This window comes from Dendropsophus ebraccatus, chromosome 6 (genome assembly GCF_027789765.1).
Source record: "Dendropsophus ebraccatus isolate aDenEbr1 chromosome 6, aDenEbr1.pat, whole genome shotgun sequence".
Lineage (NCBI taxonomy): Eukaryota > Metazoa > Chordata > Amphibia > Anura > Hylidae > Dendropsophus > Dendropsophus ebraccatus.
In genome coordinates, this window is record NC_091459.1 from 151,225,444 (window position 1) to 151,248,184 (window position 22,741).

The 22,741-nt window shown below is 48.3% G+C and overlaps 1 protein-coding gene across 2 annotated transcripts in view; it reads left to right on the plus strand.

Moving 5' to 3' along the window:
* The window catches only part of SLC30A3 (solute carrier family 30 member 3), a 28,379-nt gene extending 8,776 nt beyond the window's left edge, over nt 1-19,603 (plus strand). The window contains exons 2-8 of one of the 2 annotated variants that reach the window (XM_069974158.1): nt 15,764-15,969; nt 16,044-16,190; nt 17,028-17,181; nt 17,516-17,726; nt 17,900-18,005; nt 18,648-18,782; nt 19,012-19,234. In XM_069974158.1, coding sequence (XP_069830259.1) covers nt 15,764-15,969; nt 16,044-16,190; nt 17,028-17,181; nt 17,516-17,726; nt 17,900-18,005; nt 18,648-18,782; nt 19,012-19,157 — 1,105 coding nt within the window. In that variant the 3' untranslated portion in view covers nt 19,158-19,234. Of the gene's footprint in view, nt 1-15,763; nt 15,970-16,043; nt 16,191-17,027; nt 17,182-17,515; nt 17,727-17,899; nt 18,006-18,647; nt 18,783-19,011 lie in introns of both variants that reach the window. The other variant, XM_069974157.1, reaches the window with a different exon arrangement.
* Nucleotides 19,604-22,741: the final 3,138 nt, after the last annotated feature.

The following is a 22,741-nucleotide window of genomic DNA, read 5'->3' on the forward strand; positions in this document are numbered from 1 at the left end:
AGAGGGACCCCAAATCCTAAAAAGAGATCACTGAGAGATCAGAGGGACCCCAAATACTAAGAGGAGATCAGAGTGACCCCAAATACTAAGAGGAGATCAGAGTGACCCCAAATACTAAGAGGAGATCAGAGTGACCCCAAATACTAAGAGGAAATCAGAGTGACCCCAAATACTAGGAGATCACTGAGAAATCAGTGTGACCCCAAATACTAAGAGGAGATCACTGAGAGATCAGAGTGACCCCAAATACTAAGAGGAGATCACTGAGAGATCAGAATGACCCCAAATAATAAGAGGAGATCAGAGAGAGATCACAGTAACCCCAAATACTAAGAGGAGATCAGAGTGACCCCAAATACTAAGAGGAGATCACTGAGAGATCAGAGTGAACCCAAATACTAAAAGGAGATCACTGAGAGATCAGAGTGACCCCATATACTAAGAGGAGATCACTGAGAGATCAGAGTGACCCCAAATACTAAGAGGGGATCACCGATAGATCAGAGTGACCCAAATACTAATAGGAGATCAGAGTGACCCCAAATACTAAGAGGAGATCACTGAGAGATCAGTGACCCCAAATAATAAGAGGAGATCACAAAGAGATCAGAGTGACCCCAAATACTAAGAGGAGATCAGAGGGACCCCAAATACTAAGAGGAGATCAGAGGGACCCCAAATACTAAAAGGAGATCACAGGGACCCCAAATACTAAGAGGAGATCACAGAGAGATCGAGTGACCCCAAATACTAAGAGGAGATCACAGAGAGATCAGAGGGACCACAAATACTAAGAGGAGATCACTGAGAGATCAGAGGGACCCCAAATACTAAGAGATCACAGAGAGATTAGAAGGACCCCAAATACTAAAAAGAGATCACTGAGAGAACAGAGGGACCCCAAATACTAAGAGGAAATCAGAGAGAGATCAGAGTGACCCCAAATACTAAGAGGAAATCAGAGAGAGATCAGAGTGACCCAAATACTAAGAGGAGATCAGAGTGACCCCAAATACTAAGAGGAGATCAGAGAGGGATCAGAGTGACCCCAAATACTAAGAGGAGATCAGAGGGACCCCAAATACTAAGAGGAGATCACTGAGAGATCAGAGTGACCCCAAATACTAAGAGGAGATCACTGAGAGATCAGCGTGACCCCAAATACTAAGAGGAGATCACTGAGAGATCAGAGTGACCCCAAATACTAAGAGGAGATCACTGAGAGATCAGAGTGACCCCAAATACTAAGAGGGGATCACCGAGAGATCAGAGTGACCCCAAATAATAAGAGGAGATCAGAGTGACCCCAAATACTAAGAGGAGATCACTGAGAGATCAGTGACCCCAAATAATAAGAGGAGATCACAAAGAGATCAGAGTGACCCCAAATACTAAGAGGAGATTAGAGAGAGATCAGAGTGACCCCAAATACTAAGAGGAGATCAGAGTGACCCCAAATACTAAGAGGAGATCACCAAGAGATTACAGTGACCCCAAATAATAAGAGGAGATCACAAAGAGATCAGAGTGACCCCAAATACTAAGAGGAGATCAGAGTGACCCCAAATACTAAGAGGAGATCAGAGAGAGATCAGAGTGACCCCAAATACTAAGAGGAGATCAGAGTGACCCCAAATACTAAGAGATCACCAAGAGATTACAGTGACCCCAAATACTAAGAGGAGATCACCGAGAAATCAGAGGGACCCCAAATACTAAGAGGAGATCACTGAGAGATCAGAGTGACCCCAAATACTAAGAGGGGATCACCGAGAGATCAGAGTGACCCAAATACTAAGAGGAGATCAGAGTGACCCCAAATACTAAGAGGAGATCAGAGAGAGATCAGAGTGACCCCAAATACTAAGAGGAGATCACAGAGAGATCAGAGTGACCCCAAATACTAAGAGGAGATCACCAAGAGATTACAGTGACCCCAAATACTAAGAGGAGATCACCGAGAAATCAGAGGGACCCCAAATACTAAGAGGAGATCACAGAGAGATCGAGTGACTCCAAATACTAAGAGGAGATCACAGAGAGATCGAGTGACCCCAAATACTAAGAGGAGATCACCGAGAAATCAGAGGGACCCCAAATACTAAGAGGAGATCACTGAGAGATCAGAGTGACCCCAAATACTAAGAGGAGATCAGAGGGACCCCAAATACTAAGAGGAGATCACTGAGAGATCAGAGGGACCCCAAATACTAAGAGGAGATCACAAAGAGATCAGAGGGACCCCAAATACTCAGAGGAGATCAGAGTGACCCCAAATACTAGGAGATCACTGAGAGAGCAGCATGACCCCAAATACTAAGAAGAGATCACTGAGAGATCAGAGTGACCCCAAATACTAAGAGGAGATCAGAGGGACCCCAAATACTAAGAGGAGATCACTGAGAGATCAGAGTGACCCCAAATACTAAGAGGAGATCACTGAGAGATCAGAGTGACCCCAAATACTAAGAGGAGATCACTGAGAGATCAGAGTGACCCCAAATACTAAGAGGAGATCACTGAGAGATCAGAGTGACCCCAAATAATAAGAGTTCATCACTGGGCAATCATCGTTCCTCCACACATGAGGACCCCCAGTATAATCGCAGCTCGTGTGACTTGTGTGGGGTCAGTCAAGCGTTGTGGAAGCCGCAGATAATAGGGTCATTATTAGGGGAGGGGGATCTGGGTGGAGGCGACATGCCGCATGCTGTCATGGCTGCCCCCCCCCCTCAGATTAATGGCCCATGTCCCTCCTGATAGGAGCCCTGGAGCCTCCTCATTGTCTCCTCACTCCCATTGTTCTCCTGTATACATCGTGGAGCCATCTCATCATCAAAGCAAATGCGAAGCCCTCACCGCATCGCACACAGTATGTTCCATGTACTGAGATCCGACCAATCCAATCCCATCAATCACAACAGTGCAGGTCCGATCAGTCACATCATCCATCCAGGTCCGATCAGTCACATCATCCATCCAGGTCCGATCAGTCACATCATCCATCCAGGTCCGATCAGTCACATCATCCATCCAGGTCCGATCAGTCACATCATCCATCCAGGTCCGATCAGTCACATCATCCATCCAGGTCCGATCAGCCACATCATCCATCCAGGTCCGATCAGCCACATCATCCATCCAGGTCCGATCAGCCACATCATCCATCCAGGTCCGATCAGTCACATCATCCATCCAGGTCCGATCAGTCACATCATCCATCCAGGTCCGATCAGTCACATCATCCATCCAGGTCCGATCAGCCACATCATCCATCCAGGTCCGATCAGTCACATCATCCATCCAGGTCCGATCAGTCACATCATCCATCCAGGTCCGATCAGTCACATCATCCATCCAGGTCCGATCAGTCACATCATCCATCCAGGTCCGATCAGTCACATCATCCATCCAGGTCCGATCAGCCACATCATCCATCCAGGTCCGATCAGTCACATCATCCATCCAGGTCCGATCAGCCACATCATCCATCCAGGTCCGATCAGCCACATCATCCATCCAGGTCCGATCAGCCACATCATCCATCCAGGTCCGATCAGTCACATGAAAGATTTCTCCAGATCCGATCAGTCACATGACTCCTACACATTGTCTTTATCCTGTATAGATTTTTTGGCCACTCATTCTGTGCGGCTATCCCGGGCTGGTCTCTCCGCGCGGCTATCCCGGGCTGGTCTCTCCGCGCGGCTATCCCGGGCTGGTCTCTCCGCGCGGCTATCCCGGGCTGGTCCCTCCGCGCGGCTATCCCGGGCTGGTCCCTCCGCGCGGCTATCCCGGGCTGGTCCCTCCGCGCGGCTATCCCGGGCTGGTCCCTCCGCGCGGCTATCCCCGGCTGGTCCCTCCGCGCGGCTATCCCCGGCTGGTCCCTCCGCGCGGCTATCCCCGGCTGGTCCCTCCGCGCGGCTATCCCCGGCTGGTCCCTCCGCGCGGCTATCCCCGGCTGGTCCCTCCGCGCGGCTATCCCGGGCTGGTCCCTCCGCGCGGCTATCCCGGGCTGGTCCCTCCGCGCGGCTATCCCGGGCTGGTCCCTCCGCGCGGCTATCCCGGGCTGGTCCCTCCGCGCGGCTATCTCGGGCTGGTCCCTCCGCGCGGCTATCCCGGGCTGGTCCCTCCGCGAGGCTATCCCGGGCTGGTCCCTCCGCGCGGCTATCCCGGGCTGGTCCCTCCGCGCGGCTATCTCGGGCTGGTCCCTCCGCGCGGCTATCCCGGGCTGGTCCCTCAGTGCGGGTAGACTAAATACATTTCACAGTTTTCTATGGCAGTGCTTCTCAAACTTTTTGTTCTCGGGCCTCACCTGGGGATCCATATTGATGCTCGGGCCTCACCAACAAACACCTACTACTATGCAATGCCTAATACTGCCATGTAGTGCACATTATACCCCAGAGCACTGCCAAATAAGCACCAAAGTGCAGAAATAAGTACTGCTCCATCGGCAAAAACCCAACACCACATACTGCTCCACCTGTAAACTAGCATCACAGTGCAGCACTCCTTTCTCCGTACCCCCCCCCCCCCCCTACTCCCCTGGCAGCTTACACACACACCAGCATGGTTCCATCCTTAACCTCCTATTTCTGTGTCCGCTCCCTCTCTCCTCCGTACCCCATTTCTGTGCATGCGGTGCTCCTGGCAGAGTGAGGAGGGGGCACAGAGGAGGTGATGGGGGCACAGAGGAGGTGAGGGGGCACAGAGGAGGTGATGGGGGCACAGAGGAGGTGATGGGGGCACAGAGGAGGTGATGGGGGTGACAGAGGAGGTGATGGGGCACAGAGGAGGTGATGGGGGTGACAGGGGAGGTGATGGGGGCACAGAGGAGGTGATGGGGGCACAAAGGAGGTGATGGGGCACAGAGGAGGTGAGGGGGCACAGAGGAGGTGATGGGGGCACAGAGGAGGTGATGGGGCACAGAGGAGGTGATGGGGCACAGAGGAGGTGATGGGGGCACAGAGGAGGTGATGGGGGTGACAGAGGAGGTGATGGGGGCACAGAGGAGGTGATGGGGCACAGAGGAGGTGATGGGGGCACAGAGGAGGTGATGGGGGTGATAGAGGAGGTGATGGGGTGACAGAGGAGGTGATGGGGGTGACAGAGGAGGTGATGGGGGCACAGAGGAGGTGATGGGGGTGACAGAGGAGGTGATGGGGGCACAGAGGAGGTGATGGGGGTGACAGAGGAGGTGATGGGGGCACAGAGGAGGTGGTGGGGGTGACAGAGGAGGTGATGGGGGCACAGAGGAGGTGATGGGGGTGACAGAGGAGGTGGTGGGGGTGACAGAGGAGGTGATGGGGGCACAGAGGAGGTGGTGGGGGTGACAGAGGAGGTGGTGGTCCCTCCGCGAGGCTATCCCGGGCTGGTCCCTCCGCGCGGCTATCCCGGGCTGGTCCCTCCGCGCGGCTATCTCGGGCTGGTTCCTCCGCGCGGCTATCCCGGGCTGGTCCCTCAGTGCGGGTAGACTAAATACATTTCACAGTTTTCTATGGCAGTGCTTCTCAAACTTTTTGTTCTCGGGCCTCACCTGGGGATCCATATTGATGCTCGGGCCTCACCAACAAACACCTACTACTATGCAATGCCTAATACTGCCATGTAGTGCACATTATACCCCAGAGCACTGCCAAATAAGCACCAAAGTGCAGAAATAAGTACTGCTCCATCGGCAAAAACCCAACACCACATACTGCTCCACCTGTAAACTAGCATCACAGTGCAGCACTCCTTTCTCCGTACCCCCCCCCCCCCCCCTACTCCCCTGGCAGCTTACACACACACCAGCATGGTTCCATCCTTAACCTCCTATTTCTGTGTCCGCTCCCTCTCTCCTCCGTACCCCATTTCTGTGCATGCGGTGCTCCTGGCAGAGTGAGGAGGGGGCACAGAGGAGGTGATGGGGGCACAGAGGAGGTGAGGGGGCACAGAGGAGGTGATGGGGGCACAGAGGAGGTGATGGGGGCACAGAGGAGGTGATGGGGGCACAGAGGAGGTGATGGGGGCACAGAGGAGGTGATGGGGGCACAGAGGAGGTGATGGGGGTGACAGAGGAGGTGATGGGGCACAGAGGAGGTGATGGGGGTGACAGGGGAGGTGATGGGGGCACAGAGGAGGTGATGGGGGCACAAAGGAGGTGATGGGGCACAGAGGAGGTGAGGGGGCACAGAGGAGGTGATGGGGGCACAGAGGAGGTGATGGGGGCACAGAGGAGGTGATGGGGGCACAGAGGAGGTGATGGGGGTGACAGAGGAGGTGATGGGGCACAGAGGAGGTGATGGGGGTGACAGGGGAGGTGATGGGGGCACAGAGGAGGTGATGGGGGCACAAAGGAGGTGATGGGGCACAGAGGAGGTGAGGGGGCACAGAGGAGGTGATGGGGGCACAGAGGAGGTGATGGGGCACAGAGGAGGTGATGGGGCACAGAGGAGGTGATGGGGGCACAGAGGAGGTGATGGGGGTGACAGAGGAGGTGATGGGGGCACAGAGGAGGTGAGGGGGCACAGAGGAGGTGGTGGGGGTGACAGAGGAGGTGATGGGGGCACAGAGGAGGTGATGGGGGCACAGAGGAGGTGAGGGGGCACAGAGGAGGTGATGGGGGCACAGAGGAGGTGATGGGGGCACAGAGGAGGTGATGGGGGCACAGAGGAGGTGATGGGGGCACAGAGGAGGTGATGGGGGCACAGAGGAGGTGATGGGGGCACAGAGGAGGTGATGGGGGCACAGAGGAGGTGATGGGGGCACAGAGGAGGTGAGGGGGGCACAGAGGAGGTGATGGGGGTGATAGAGGAGGTGATGGGGGTGATAGAGGAGGTGAGGGAGCACAGAGGAGGTGATGGGGGTGACAGAGGAGGTGATGGGGGCACAGAGGAGGTGATGGGGGCACAGAGGAGGTGATGGGGGCACAGAGGAGGTGATGGGGGCACAGAGGAGGTGATGGGGGCACAGAGGAGGTGATGGGGCACAGAGGAGGTGATGGGGGTGACAGAGGAGGTGATGGGGGTGACAGAGGAGGTGATGGGGGTGACAGAGGAGGTGATGGGGGTGACAGAGGAGGTGATGGGGGCACAGAGGAGGTGATGGGGGCACAGAGGAGGTGAGGGGGGCACAGAGGAGGTGATGGGGGTGATAGAGGAGGTGATGGGGGTGATAGAGGAGGTGATGGGGGCACAGAGGAGGTGATGGGGGCACAAAGGAGGTGATGGGGCACAGAGGAGGTGATGGGGCACAGAGGAGGTGATGGGGGTGACAGAGGAGGTGATGGGGGCACAGAGGAGGTGATGGGGGCACAGAGGAGGTGATGGGGGCACAGAGGAGGTGATGGGGGCACAGAGGAGGTGATGGGGGCACAGAGGAGGTGATGGGGCACAGAGGAGGTGATGGGGGCACAGAGGAGGTGATGGGGGGCACAGAGGAGGTGATGGGGGCACAGAGGAGGTGATGGGGGCACAGAGGAGGTGATGGGGCACAGAGGAGGTGATGGGGGCACAGAGGAGGTGATGGGGGCACAGAGGAGGTGATGGGGGGCACAGAGGAGGTGATGGGGGCACAGAGGAGGTGATGGGGGCACAGAGGAGGTGATGGGGGCACAGAGGAGGTGATGGGGGCACAGAGGAGGTGATGGGGGCACAGAGGAGGTGATGGGGGCACAGAGGAGGTGATGGGGCACAGAGGAGGTGATGGGGGCACAGAGGAGGTGATGGGGGCACAGAGGAGGTGATGGGGGCACAGAGGAGGTGATGGGGGCACAGAGGAGGTGATGGGGGCACAGAGGAGGTGATGGGGGCACAGAGGAGGTGATGGGGCACAGAGGAGGTGATGGGGCACAGAGGAGGTGATGGGGGCACAGAGGAGGTGATGGGGGCACAGAGGAGGTGAGGGGGCACAGAGGAGGTGATGGGGGCACAGAGGAGGTGAGGGGGCACAGAGGAGGTGATGGGGGCACAGAGGAGGTGATGGGGCGCAGTTTGAGAAGCGCTGCTCTAAGATGTAAGTTGCACGTCATCATTTTTATGGCCTGTACATATGGGAAGAACTCTTAAAGTATTACATAGGGAGAGAGGAGCCTGCCCGCCAGGTATAACATAGGGAGAAAGGAGCCTGCCCGCCAGGTATTACATAGGGAGAGAGGAGCCTGCCCGCCAGGTATTACATAGGGAGAGAGGAGCCTGCCCGCCAGGTATTACATAGGGAGAGAGGAGCCTGCCCGCCAGGTATTACATAGGGAGAGAGGAGCCTGCCCGCCAGGTATTACATAGGGAGAGAGGAGCCTGCCCGCCAGGTATTACATAGGGAGAGAGGAGCCTGCCCGCCAGGTATTACATAGGGAGAGAGGAGCCTGCCCGCCAGGCCTTACATAGGGAGAGAGGAGCCTGCCCGCCAGGTATTACATAGGGAGAGAGGAGCCTGCCCGCCAGGTATTACATAGGGAGAGAGGAGCCTGCCCGCCAGGTATTACATAGGGAGAGAGGAGCCTGCCCGCCAGGTATTACATAGGGAGAGAGGAGCCTGCCCGCCAGGTATTACATAGGGAGAGAGGAGCCTGCCCGCCAGGTATTACATAGGGAGAGAGGAGCCTGCCCGCCAGGTATTACATAGGGAGAGAGGAGCCTGCCCGCCAGGTATTACATAGGGAGAGAGGAGCCTGCCCGCCAGGTATTACATAGGGAGAGAGGATCCTGCCTGCAATTACAATCTACAAGGTGAGGGTAAGGAGATAGTGGTGCAGCTAGTCCCAGTATGATCCCGAATTATTATAGGTTATAACCTAGTATATAGAGATGGGTTTTCAGGTTACTTTGAAGGTCTTGGTGGTGGATGAGAACCGGATGTGTCTGGGGAGCGAGTTCCACAGTATGGGGGAAACTTGGGAGACATCTTGAAGGCAGTTGGGTGTGTTACGAACAAGGGGGAGCAGAAAAGGAGATCGTTGGAGGATCAGAGGTTGTGTGAGGGACGGTAGTGGGATATCAGGTCAGAGGTATAGGGAGGGGAGAGGTTGTGGATGGTCTTGTATGTCATAGTCAACAATGTAAAATGAATTTGTTGAGCAATGGGATCCAGTGAAGGGACTGACAGAGGGGAGAGGTGGATTAGTCGGCATAAGAATTAAGAATAGACCGGAGGGGACCAAGGGTGTTAGATGGAAGGCCAGACAGGAGGATGCTTAGTCAGGGGTGAAGAAAACAGTGGACTCAGGAAATGGTTTTGAGTTGAAGGCGGCAGGAGGTGGTCAGGGTCTGATTGTGTGCTTTAAAAGTCAGGGTAGAGTTAAAGGTGACCCTAAGGCTAAATTCACACGTCAGTATTTTTCATCCGTTTTCCCGGACCAGGAAATACGGAATCTATTACAGCCCATTATTTCCAATGGTGCTATTCATACATTCATTTTTTTTGAGGATCCGCAATCTGTGACAAAAAACCGGACATGTTGTAATATGTTCCGTAATTATGGAATGGACACCTCAATAGAAGTCTATGGAGAGCACAAAATTTGCGGAGAGTACATTGCAATGTGCAAAACCATCCGTATCTCGGATCCGTTTTTTGTGACATCACCAAGTTCCTACCAGAAATATCCTGCCTGATAGAAATGACTGTAAAATGACCCCCAGAAAACCAGATGACCTTTTTTTGGGGGGGGGGGGGCAGCAAATGACATTATTTTTGCCATCCCCTCTTTTTTCTTCACTACACCTTATTTTTGGAGGATCCGCAAAAAAACCCAAAAATAAAACGGATAAAAATACTGAACACAATACGAATGCAAAATGGATGTTTTTTTTGCGGTTTGCGTATGAAAAATAGAGAATTCAGATTTTCATCCAGGAAATCATACTGACGTGTGAATGAGGCCTAAAGGTCCAATTATGTGAAGTGATTATCGTCTGTGCTTGACCGACTATCGGCCATTACAGCTGATAGTAGATTCAAGTCATAAAAGGCAACGATCAGCCGACATGCATGATGTGCAGCCATTGATCATCATTTAGAGGGGTGGAACGAGATAGGGGAAGGAGGATTAGTTCTTTTCGGCCACGTTGACTTTTACAAAGTGGAAGGAGGAAGATGTAGCTGATAAGACACTCTGGGATCCTGGATGGCGGAGACATCACATCTGGACCGGAGAGGTAGAGGTGTCCTCAGCGTAGAGGTGGTACCTGAAGCCGTGGGGCTCTATGATGGGTCCCAGGCCAGAAGTATAGATGGAGAAGAGAAGAGGCCAGAGCCTCGGGGGAGACCAGCTAAGTGGAAGACACTAAGGGCCGTATTACACAAAAATGTTATGCAAAAAATCGTTATATTGTTGGAATTTTATTGATAATCTTTCCGTGTATATTCAGGCAATGACTAATGACTAATGACAATTTGTTCTGGAGTTGACCAAATCTTTTTGAGCTGGCCATAACATCATTGTTAGTTGTTCACTAATTGTTCGGTGTATGTACACATTGTTTGCTCATACAGTAGAGTGGAGAAACAATTACGAACTATCAGTCTATAATGGTGAAAGATTTCAAGTCGTTCAGAAAAGCGCTCGTTTGCGATAGTTCATTGTTAATTGGAGAAAACAAAAAATCATTTAGTCTAAAAGGCCCCTAAAACTGCGGTTAGAGAGGTAAGAGGAGATCCAGGAGAGAGCGGAGCCGGTGACACCAAGGGATTAAAGAGTTTGTAGGAGGAGAGACAACTGTGTCAAAGGCAGAAGATAGGACAAGGATAGGGAGCACGGGCTCTGGCAGTTAGTAGGTCAGGGCCACTTTGGTGAGGGCAGAAACGAGATTGTAGGGGGTCAAAGAGCGAGTTGGATGAGAAGTGGGAGGATACTTCAAGGTAATCATGTTGCTCGAGGAGTTGAGGCAAAGGGGAGAAGTGAGATGGGGCGGTAGCTGGACAAGGAGGCGGGGTCAAGGGATGGGTGTGATGGTTCATGTTTATATGGAGAGGGAAAGATGCCAGTAATTTGTGATAGATTGAAGAGATGAGACAGTGATGGGACGAATGCTTAGGTAAGGTCGGGATTAAGGTGGGATGGGATTGGGTCAAGGGCGCATGGGGTGAGTTGCGACGTGGGAAGTAGTTTGTAACATATATAAAGGTTTCCATCATGTCCTCCTTTCCCTTCTTCCTCCTGTAACATATATAAAGGTTTCCATCATGTCCTCCCTTTCCCTTCTTCCTCCTATAACATATATAAAGGTTTCCATCATGTCCTTCCTTCCCCTTCTTCCCCCTGTATATAAAGGTTTCCATCATGTCCCTCCTTTCCCTTCTTCCCCCTGTAACATATATAAAGGTTTCCATCATGTCCCTCCTTTCCCTTCTTCCTCCTGTAACATATATAAAGATTTCCATCATGTCCTCCTTTCCCTTCTTCCTCCTGTAACATATATAAAGGTTTCCATCATGTCCTCCCTTTCCCTTCTTCCCCCTGTAACATATATAAAGGTTTCCATCATGTCCTCACTTTCCCTTCTTCCCTCCTGTAACATATATAAAGGTTTCCATCATGTACTCACTTTCCCTTCTTCCCCCTGTAACATATATAAAGGTTTTCATCATGTCCCCCCATTCCCTTCTTCCTCCTGTAACATATATAAAGTTTCCATCACATCCTCCCTTTCCCTTCTTCCTCCTGTAACATATATAAAGGTTTCCATCATGTCCTCCTTTCCCTTCTTCCTCCTGTAACATATATAAAGGTTTCCATCATGTCCCCCCTTCCCCTTCCTCCTCCTGTAACATATATAAAGGTTTCCATCATGTCCCTCCTTTCCCTTCTTCCTCCTGTAACATATATAAAGGTTTCCATCATGTCCTCCCTTTCCCTTCTTCCTCCTGTAACATATATAAAGGTTTCCATCATGTCCTCCCTTTCCCTTCTTCCTCCTGTAACATATATAGAGGTTTCCATCATGTCCTCCCTTTCCCTTCTTCCTCCTGTAACATATATAAAGGTTTCCATCATGTCTTCCCTTTCCCTTCTTCCCTCTGTGTAACATATATACAGGTTTCCATCATGTCCTCCCTTTCCCTTCTTCCTCCTGTAACATATATAAAGGTTTCCATCATGTCCTCCCTTTCCCTTCTTCCCTCTGTGTAACATATATACAGGTTTCCATCATGTCCTCCCTTTCCCTTCTTCCTCCTGTAACATATATAAAGGTTTCCATCATGTCCTCCCTTTCCCCTCTTCCCTCCTGTAACATATATAAAGGTTTCCATCATGTCCCCCTTTCCCTTCTTCCTCCTGTAACATATATAAAGGTTTCCATCATGTCCCCCCTTTCCCTTCTTCCTCCTGTAACATATAGAAAGGTTTCCATCATGTCCTCCCTTTCCCCTCTTCCCTCCTGTAACATATATAAAGGTTTCCATCATGTCCCCCTTTCCCTTCTTCCTCCTGTAACATATATAAAGGTTTCCATCATGTCCTCCCTTTCCCTTCTTCCTCCTGTAACATATATAAAGGTTTCCATCATGTCCTCCCTTTCCCTTCTTCCTCCTGTAACATATATAAAGGTTTCCATCATGTTCCCCTTTCCCTTCTTCCCCCTGTAACATATATAAAGGTTTCCATCATGTCCTCCCTTTCCCTTCTTCCTCCTGTAACATATATAAAGGTTTCCATCATGTCCTCCCTTTCCCTTCTTCCTCCTGTAACATATATAAAGGTTTCCATCATGTCCCTCCTTTCCCTTCTTCCTCCTGTAACATATATAAAGGTTTCCATCATGTCCCTCCTTTCCCTTCTTCCCTCCTGTAACATATATAAAGGTTTCCACCATGTCCTCCCTTTCCCTTCTTCCTCCTGTAACATATATAAAGGTTTCCATCATGTCCTCCCCTTTCCCTTCTTCCTCCTGTAACATATATAAAGGTTTCCATCATGTCCTCCCCTTTCCCTTCTTCCCCCTGTAACATATATAAAGGTTTCCATCATGTCCCCCCTTTCCCTACTTCCTCCTGTAACATATATAAAGGTTTCCATCATGTCCCCCCTTTCCCTACTTCCTCCTGTAACATATATAAAGGTTTCCATCATGTCCCTTATTTCCCTTCTTCCTCCTGTAACATATATAAAGGTTTCCATCATGTCCCCCCTTTCCCTTCTTCCCCCTGTAACATATATAAAGGTTTCCATCATGTCCTCCCTTTCCCTTCTTCCTCCTGTAACATATATAAAGGTTTCCATCATGTCCTCCCTTTCCCTTCTTCCTCCTGTAACATAGGAAGGTTTCCATCATGTCCTCCCTTTCCCTTCTTCCTCCTGTAACATATATAAAGGTTTCCATCATGTCCCCCCTTTCCCTTCTTCCTCCTGTAACATATATAAAGGTTTCCATCATGTCCCCCTTTCCCTTCTTCCTCCTGTAACATATATAAAGGTTTCCATCATGTCCCCCTTTCCCTTCTTCCTCCTGTAACATATATAAAGGTTTCCATTACGTCCCCCCTTTCCCTTTTGTAACATATGTAACAGCAGTAAAGGATGGGGGGGGGGGTGTTTGTTTCACCTTCTCATCAGTGTAAAGCCGCCACCTGTCTCTGAGCAATCAGGTCATGAGTCAAAACACCCGGGAGCATTTAATCAAGACGGCAGTTGTCCACTTCCTTAGAGTCAAGCCGCTCTTCTGACACTATTGTGTAGATCAACTTGTCCAACCTATAGAGGTAATCAGACATCTTTTCCCCTGCCTCTTGGTAGGTGACGTGAAGCTTGTAGAGGAGGTCAGTGGCATCCTCAGGTGATCCGAAAGCATCTTCAGCAGCCATGTAGTCATGAGAGTCACTTGGGGTTTACCTCGCCCAGCAGCTTGCACTATTTCCATTGCCGGTCCTTTCAGGCTTTCTACTATCCTTCGCCTCTTTACCACATCAGAGCACTGCCATTCCTCCAAGTACTGAAAAGCAACATCCCTGCAAGTTTTCTATCCCTCTTCCCGAGGCTGGGGTGGTCACTATGCTGGAAAAAGCCCTCAACCATTGGGAATTTCCTTCTGGATGTATCTTTGCAAGCTGCCCCACTAGTCTCTTCATGGCCGCAACCAGCACATTAGTAGTGGGAGGTTCTTTGGCTATAGCTGGGGAGGAGTGGGGAGCAAGCATCTACCAGTTATAGAGTCCATAGGAGCTGTGCCTCCAATTTACCACCCCTTAATAAAGCTTCCAGTGTAAGGGCCCTATTCCACCGGACGATTATCGTTTGCATAATCGTTAACAATCTCAAACGACCGCTATTGCGAAAGACCTGAAAACGTTCAGTCATTTCCATGGAACGATAATCGTTACTTATGATCGTAATTGCGATCGTTTTTTTTCTTCGCTATTTATTCGCTATTGCGTTCGTATCTATTGTGAACGACCGAACGATGTCTTATTGAACAAATGCGAACGATTTGCGAACGTTTTGCGAACGAGCAACGATAAAAATAGGTCCAGGTCTTATAAAGCGATCAACGATTTCTCGTTCGGTCGTTAATCGTTAACTGCATTTCAACCGAACGATTATAGTTTAGATTCGAGTGATTTAACGATAATCTGAACGATAATCGTCCAGTGGAATAGGGCCCTAAGTAAGGGGGGTTCTGTTTGTTTCATCTTCTCACTCAGTGGAGTGGCACAGTGCCTCCATGAGAGTCTTAACAAGAGCTTGTGAGGTATGGGGGAGGTTTTCACTCTTCTGCCAGGGGCTGACTAAGGAAACCCCATCTAGCTTAGTACAAACTGAATATACTATAAGTAACACTTAAAAAGAGAAGTAATATTTAGAGGGGAAAACGTCAATATTGGTTCAGTATGGTTGACAATGGGGTATGAATATAACTGTGCCTGCTGCTCTCCATAAATCAATTCTAGGGGTTACACATATATAAAGGTTATATATCTATAACATGTTATTCCTGGGGAGACTTATGGACATAAGCTGCCCACCTAATGTCTAATGGGGAAACGCTAAACTGTCTCCTTCAGTAACTGTTGGGGAGGTTTATTAATACTTTCCCCCCTTGATAGGTCTCATTGCCACCAGATAATCCACTGTATTACTTGTCACTGATATGACTGATCACTATACGGTTGCTCATTGAGTAAACATCCAGTTTATGGAGAAGTGAAGTCTCTGTAATTTCTTGGTTTTCTGCATTAAAGCCTGGGCATTGTCAGATCTGTGTTGGTAAGGTGTGAGCCATGCACCGATGGGAACAACTTTCAGAAGGCATTTTATAGATATGTTTGAAGCTGGAAAAAAACTAGATAATTTAAAGGCCTGGATGCACATTCCTCAAAGGTTTACAAAACTGAGAAAATTCTGGAGCGCGGGTATTCTCTGTAGTTCACCAGTGTGTGTTCACTATTGGGAGAAAGTAAAACCAAAAGGTTAGTCAATTTGAGGGTCGCTTACCTTTTTTCCCTGCACCATTGGTGTTTATTAAATATGCTATCTATATCTATGCTATCTATATCTATAGTCTATCACCAGACACCCTAAGGGGCCATTTACACAGAAAGATTATCTGACAGATTATTGAAGCCAAAGCCAGGAATGGATTTGAAAAGAGGAGAAATCTCAGGCTTTCCTTTATGACCTGAACTCTGTTTATAGTCTGTTTCTGGCTTTGGCTTCAAATCTTTGGCAGATAATCTTTCTGTGTAAATGGACCCTTAATCTTTCCACTTCTCTCGCTCATTGTGGCTCACACAGAGGTTGATCACTCAGTTGATCCTATTTCTAGTAGCCTCTTTTCTGCTGCAGTCTTTTCACAGGCACCAAGGACCTCTTTCCGGGATTCCCGTTCCAGAATGGGGGTTCAGCTGTGTCCATTGAGCTGGAGAGACCGATATCACAGCACTGCCATGGTCCATGCTCATTCTCCGACAATCAGCAGAAGCTACAGGCACGGAAGAAGTTGTACTTCGCCTGTGTGGTGTGCTTTCTCTTCATGATCGGAGAGGTTGCAGGTAACTTGAGCGCCTAAAGCAAAGTCTCTGTGAAGTGCTGCATCCACTCCCATAATGCTTCTGTCTGCCTCTAGGAGGGTACATTGCCCACAGCCTGGCCATTATGACGGACGCAGCCCATCTCCTGACTGATCTGGGCAGTATGTGTGTCAGCCTCTTCTCACTGTGGATATCTAGCCGACCACCAACCAAGAACATGACATTCGGCTGGCACCGCTCAGGTAGGTGCAGCACGGTGCTCATATTGCCTCATTGATCTGGCTACTGAGATAATACAAATCAGTGTCCAATTACAACCCCCATCATTGTACCGGCCAAAAGACACAAAATACTGAGGTAGCACAACAATACTAGAACAACTGCTGACTAGACATGTGAGCCCACTCAATGAAAATCCACCCCAACCCTGAATAAAGTGGGACGTGTAATTCCCATCCAGAGAGAGTGCAGAGCTCAAACAATACAGAACCTCCTTATAAGAAAATCCATTGTCTGGGACACAGGTGCCTAACTGCGACCTTCCATCCAGTGCAAAACTAAATTCCCTCATGCCTGGATAGTCAAAGCTTTGGCCTCCCATTTGGGTGATCTACACTACTGAAGCCTGTACACTTCCATCTCCTCCTATAGAAAACAATGACGGTTCCACTATGAAACTGTTGAATCTGATGTCCGGCTTCAATGACACTTGGGGTGCAGCGAGTGCAGTCCTTGATCAGTAGGATACCTATGTTCCTGCATCTCCTACGTTCTGAGCCAATTCCCCCATCACGGTTTCATACCAAGAACATTTTTCACATGCACGGTTATAGTATATACATTGTCCATCCTGTATACCCTACATCACCTCTGCTAGCAATATTCTAAACTATTGGATAACCAGCCATCCCTGAGAGATTGCAGGCCTCAGCCTTATCTGTCAGAGAAAAAGCCAAGTTCACTGAAGGTCAGTGATGTTGTGTCCTTAATTCGGTCCTCACCCTAAGCCATAGCTGTATCAGTGTCCTCAGTCTGTCTTTCTGGTCCGTTACCATGTGGTGTTTTCTTATGACTTGTAGAAATCCTGGGGGCATTGGCTTCGGTCCTCTCAATCTGGATTGTGACTGGGATTCTGCTGTACCTGGCCACTGCTCGGATCATCAATAATGACTATGACATCGATGGACACGTCATGCTCATCACCTCTGGCTGCGCAGTCATTGTAAACATCATGTGAGCGTAATACACCTTGTATCGGGGACTGTACAGCTAAACCCAATAGGTCAACATGGGGTTTGACACCACTAAGTATGAATATAAGCACCCTCTTAGCCGCCACCTCTTTGCTCATCGGTGTCAGATGTTCTTCTCATTGGTTCTGGTGGGTTTATTTTAGAGCACCGGATAGGTCAGCTCGCATCCCTGGCATCTTACTCTCATGCATGTTGAGTACAAGGTTCTAGTCCATCCACTGTATAAACTTTAAGGATTGCATGTAGATGTTTCTCAGGACTTTTTAGGGTGACTTTTCCACAATAACAATAAAGCATGTGGTTTGTAATTCCAGTATGGCCTACATTCTCCACCAGTCGACAAACTTCCATGGACACAGCCACGGCTCAGGATACGAGAAGATCGGAGACAGTCAAAGCAGCGGACTCTCTCTACACCTGGGTCACCATGGTAACACAAGTGTTCGAGCAGCATTCATTCATGTGATTGGAGACCTTCTACAGAGCATTGGAGTGATGGTGGCGGCCATCATTATTTACTTTAAAGTGAGTAAAAGAAGGAGAGGTTGGGATGTGGTGCAATGTTATCAGAAAAGGAGATGAATGGGGGAGAGAACTATTATATAAAGAGAAGATGGAGCGGGTTTCACCCTCTTTGTATGCTATAACCAGAGTTCCTCAGAGCTCTCAGTGAAGTTGTATTTATTTTTTCATTGCAGCCTCAGTACAAGATTGCTGATCCCGTCTGCACCTTCCTCTTCTCCATCTTTGTACTGGGCACAACAATCACCATTTTACGTGATGTGTTTTGGGTTCTGATGGAAGGTAAATCTGAGAATGAGGGAAAAAACTGGTGGGGGTAACGAGAAGGATGTAAGGAGGGCACAGGGCTGATATGGGCCTATAGTTATCAAGCAGGACAGAGCCCATATCTCATTTCTAGTCCAAAACTGGATCTATAGATATAGAAGAGATGTAGCTGGTTCTGTCGGGTCTTGCATGTAGGCTTCTTATGATGCCACCGACCCACTCCAGGGCACCATCACCAGCGGTAAGCTGTAATCAGAAGACTGTAGGAAAGACTTCACAGGGAAAAGATTCCATAGTAAGTGATCTTGCAGTTCCACTTATAGCAGACACTACGATTTACACTACCATCACATCCTAACACAGAGGAAGCAGCGTTACTGTATGCCCTTCTCTACCAACATAGAAGAGTTCATTGACAGATGGAAGGGAAACTTCTTTAGCCTCTCATCCTCTTACAGGAAAAGTGGTTCTGGCAATTTGGTCCCAGATCAATTCATGCTTGGTCTTTAATGATCTTGCTTTTGTAACTTTCAACCATTGGGTAGACATGGAGGTCTCTCACCTAGATTATCCATGGTCTCCTTGGCACAGAGTGTTAGGGTTACTAAAGTCTCTCAGGCACTTCCAGGTTGACTTTGTCTTTGTCTCTGGTACCAGGCAGGCCCCGCAGTATCGCACATGGCACAGTGAAGGAGGTCCTTCTGTCTGTTCAGGGGGTCCGCTCTGTGCACTGCCTACGTCTCTGGGCTCTCACCCTCAGTCAGAATGTGGTGTCTGTGCATCTGGCCATCGGTAAGCTGAATCTTGTGACAGTTTATTGTAATATTTACTTCATGCTGACATGGAGAAGATTTAACGTATACCTCATGTCTAGACATTGCTTCATTTCCACATTTACTTCTGGTGGACAATGCGTTGTTTTTTTTACATCTGATAATGCTGGAAACAGGAGTACTGGGAACTACACAACTCTTCTCACCCTTGAGTCTTTAACAGATCAATTCTTCATTTTCATTCCCAGATGAGACTCGTGAGGCCAACATTATTCTCCAAGAGGCCACAGAACTTCTTCAGACCAAATTTGAGTTCTTTATTAGCACAATCCAAGTGGAGAGATATGTGGATGATATGGCGGTGTGCCCACAGTGCCAAGACCCAACTGGATGACCAAAATGCCTTCTCTAATGTCCCATCCATCCGTAAGAGTGGAACCAAACCCTGGAACATGCTGGTTATCGGTCACAGTCACATGGGCTTCCGACCATTGCTCATGAATTCATGCTTTCTCCAGAAACCTTATACTAGGCAACTTTCCATGTATCAAGAAGGAAGAGCCTCTATAGAATATATAGAAATCAGGCCAAACAGAGAGCTAGCACAGATATCCAATATCCCCAGCTATGCTTTCTGAGGAGCAAATCTCTGGTGTTAGAAGTGAGATATGCAATGTACATAATCTAATATAGACGTTACCAAAGAATGAAGCTCCTAGTTATAGAGGAGAGCAGTACGTGTAGATGAGCAAGTGGAGACCACCACTGTCCCAATAGCTGCCTAAAAATACACATATCGCTTGTGCTACTCAGCTCTGCTCATTTTTAGTTACTGCTTAGGGCAGTATTTCTCAACTCCAGTCCTCAAGACCCACCAACAGGTCATGTTTTGAGGATTTCACAGGTAATATAATTATAGCAACAAAAGAAACTTGATTCCCCCAGCTCATATAAAATTCCACTTTATTAATTCCAAAAGTCTAAAATGGTAGCCGACGCGTTTCGAGCCTACTTAGCTCTTAGTCTGTTTGTCTAACTATACAGATGCCATGACTAAGTGTTAATACACAAAGATTACAAACGTGGTTAAAAACATATATATACACATAGAAACAAACACAGAGGGAGATTCTTGTACATCATGAGTAATCCTATTCTTGTGACCGTGATTGATACTTGTCTAGTATCCTGTACACTGATCCGTGTTCCATCATTGTTAACTGGCTCCAATATCAGTAAACCAAACTAAATAAATATATATAGTATGTAATCAATAAATAGTTAGTATGTATGGTTAGCTGTTAATTAGCTACAATATTAATGAAGCAGATTAGGTATACATCCTGATATAGAATTGATATATAATACATTGGTATATATAAATAAAGAAAAGCCATAATACCTGGATCCGCAATAATCTAGGGGAAATGAATATAGCCCATTGCGGATCCAGGTATTATGGCTTTTCTTTCTTTCTTTATTTATATATACCAATGTATTATATATCAATTCTATATCAGGATGTATACCTAATCTGCTTCATTAATATTGTAGCTAATTAACAGCTAACCATACATACTAACTATTTATTGATTACATACTATATATATTTATTTAGTTTGGTTTACTGATATTGGAGCCAGTTAACAATGATGGAACACGGATCAGTGTACAGGATACTATACAAGTATCAATCACGGTCACAAGAATAGGATTACTCATGATGTACAAGAATCTCCCTCTGTGTTTGTTTCTATGTGTATATATATGTTTTTAACCACGTTTGTAATCTTTGTGTATTAACACTTAGTCTGTTTGTCTAACTATGCAGATGCCATGACTAAGAGCTAAGTAGGCTCGAAACGCGTCGGCTACCATTTTAGACTTTTGGAATTAATAAAGTGGAATTTTATATGAGCTGGAGGAATCAAGTTTCTTTTCTTGCCATTGATACCCCGGAATCCAGGGGCTTTATCCCCCATGCTCCATTTTCCCACGTGATCCAAGAAAGCATGAATAACACTGGGAGATGACCACAGTTACTGTTTAATATAATTATAGTCAGTGCACCAGTAACTGCCACAGCTGTTCGTTGTATGGGATATCCGCAAAACATGACCTGTTGGTGGGTCTTGAGGACTGGAGTTGAGAAACACTGGCTTAGGGGGACAATTAATGGCCAGGTCATGGGGTCTGGTTTTAAGACCTTCACTCTAATCTGTTGATGTGCCACCCAGCACATGGCACCTCGAGATCCAGGCATTTCTGTTCCCCTTAATTTTGTTCCTTGTGTCCGGTGGGGTGAGATCTGTACCATTGCACATTAGAATATAAGTTGTCTTCCATATGAGTCACCAGCATTGAGGTAGCTCCATTAACCACCATTATCCATCCCAGACCATGTGGTTGTAGACCAAGACCGGCTGTCCACTTCTGGTTCCACTTTCCACTTCGCCTATGCAGCGTTCTGCCAACATTCCAAAGTGAAGCGTGATGTCCCATCACCACCGTGATGCCATATAATGTGAGCTCTCACCTCGGTCAGATATTGTGCAATCTATTGTGTCATGTGGTGTGAGAGCTTTAATGTCATGTGTTGTACGTATGTGTGTGGACCAGACTGCCAGCTATGGTATGACCTCTGCAGGCCTAGTCTTGTCTGATATCTGAACCCAAGATTTACACATAATACAGGAGACCTAAACATTAGGCAAAGAAAAGGTCAGTTATCGATAAAGCCAAACACTGTGCAAATATACAGCAACGATTAAAAACATATAGGATTGCGGGCAATCTCCTAGCAACGTTGGTTTCGGAAGACCCTTGGAAGCGGACTTATTCCGGGAGACTCTTGCTGGCCATACATTAGGAACAACAGCTTAGGTTTGGGTGCTTTTAGGACTCTATTACACAGACAGATTTATCTGACAGATCATTGAAACCAAAGCCGGAAACAGACTATAAACAACAGGTCATAAATGAAAGACTAAGATTTTTCCTCTTTTCAAATCCTAGCTTTGGTCTCAAAAATCTGTCAGATATCGGTCTGTGTAATCGGGCCTTTACACGTACGGACAAATTGCTTAAGTGCTTGTTGAGCGAATGACAAGCAATAATTTGTTTTCTTTTCAATGATCGGTATTATGAGGAGAGGATAAATTGGTATGAAGTCATTAACGCGATCGTAATTACGATTGTAAATATGATCAGTGGTCCGTGAAACACGGACAGCACAGATGTGGAAGCCCTGCAGTGGACTCTTTCCAGGGAAAGGGTTTGAATATTCACGGCACTAATGATACAACCGCGCTAGCTTCCTCCTCATTTCCCGCTTTCTGTCTGTGCAATTACACGCAGAGAGAGCGAGCGGGGAGCACTTCAGGCTTCCCACTGATGTCCGCACAGTCTGCTGACGCAGCTCCTATTACAAGAAGCAAAGAGCAGGAGACCATCGCTAACATGATGTCGGCTGATCGTGGCGTTTTTTTAACACGTCCTATTACACTAAACGATTATCACCCAGAAGGTCGGTAACCGGCCAAGTAAGGCCCATCATTGCAGTGTGTAATAGGGCCTTTACCCTGCAGGGTGAATTTACGTTGCACATGCCCATGTCTTCTAGAGTAATTGCTCAGTATAAGCTGTTGATTGTAAAATAATGGTCATAGGAAAACATAATCCCTTGTTCCCCACAGTGATGGGGAAAGCAGAAACTGCGCCCTCGTCTGCCCAGAGGTCATCTCCACACTGGCAGTGTTTCCGTCTAGTGATGAAAGATTGTGTTTACAGAGCAAGTCTCTCAAAGTGTGACTGAAATCCGCACCCTGCAGAGCGAGGCCCCGGCGGCAGCATGAACATAGTGGGCTGCCACTAACAATACCAACTATGTCCTAAGCTACACAGGGAAAGCCTTAGCATCACCGTGGTCTCCTGTTCTAGAACATGGCATGTAACACACTTCCAGAACAGACACAAAGA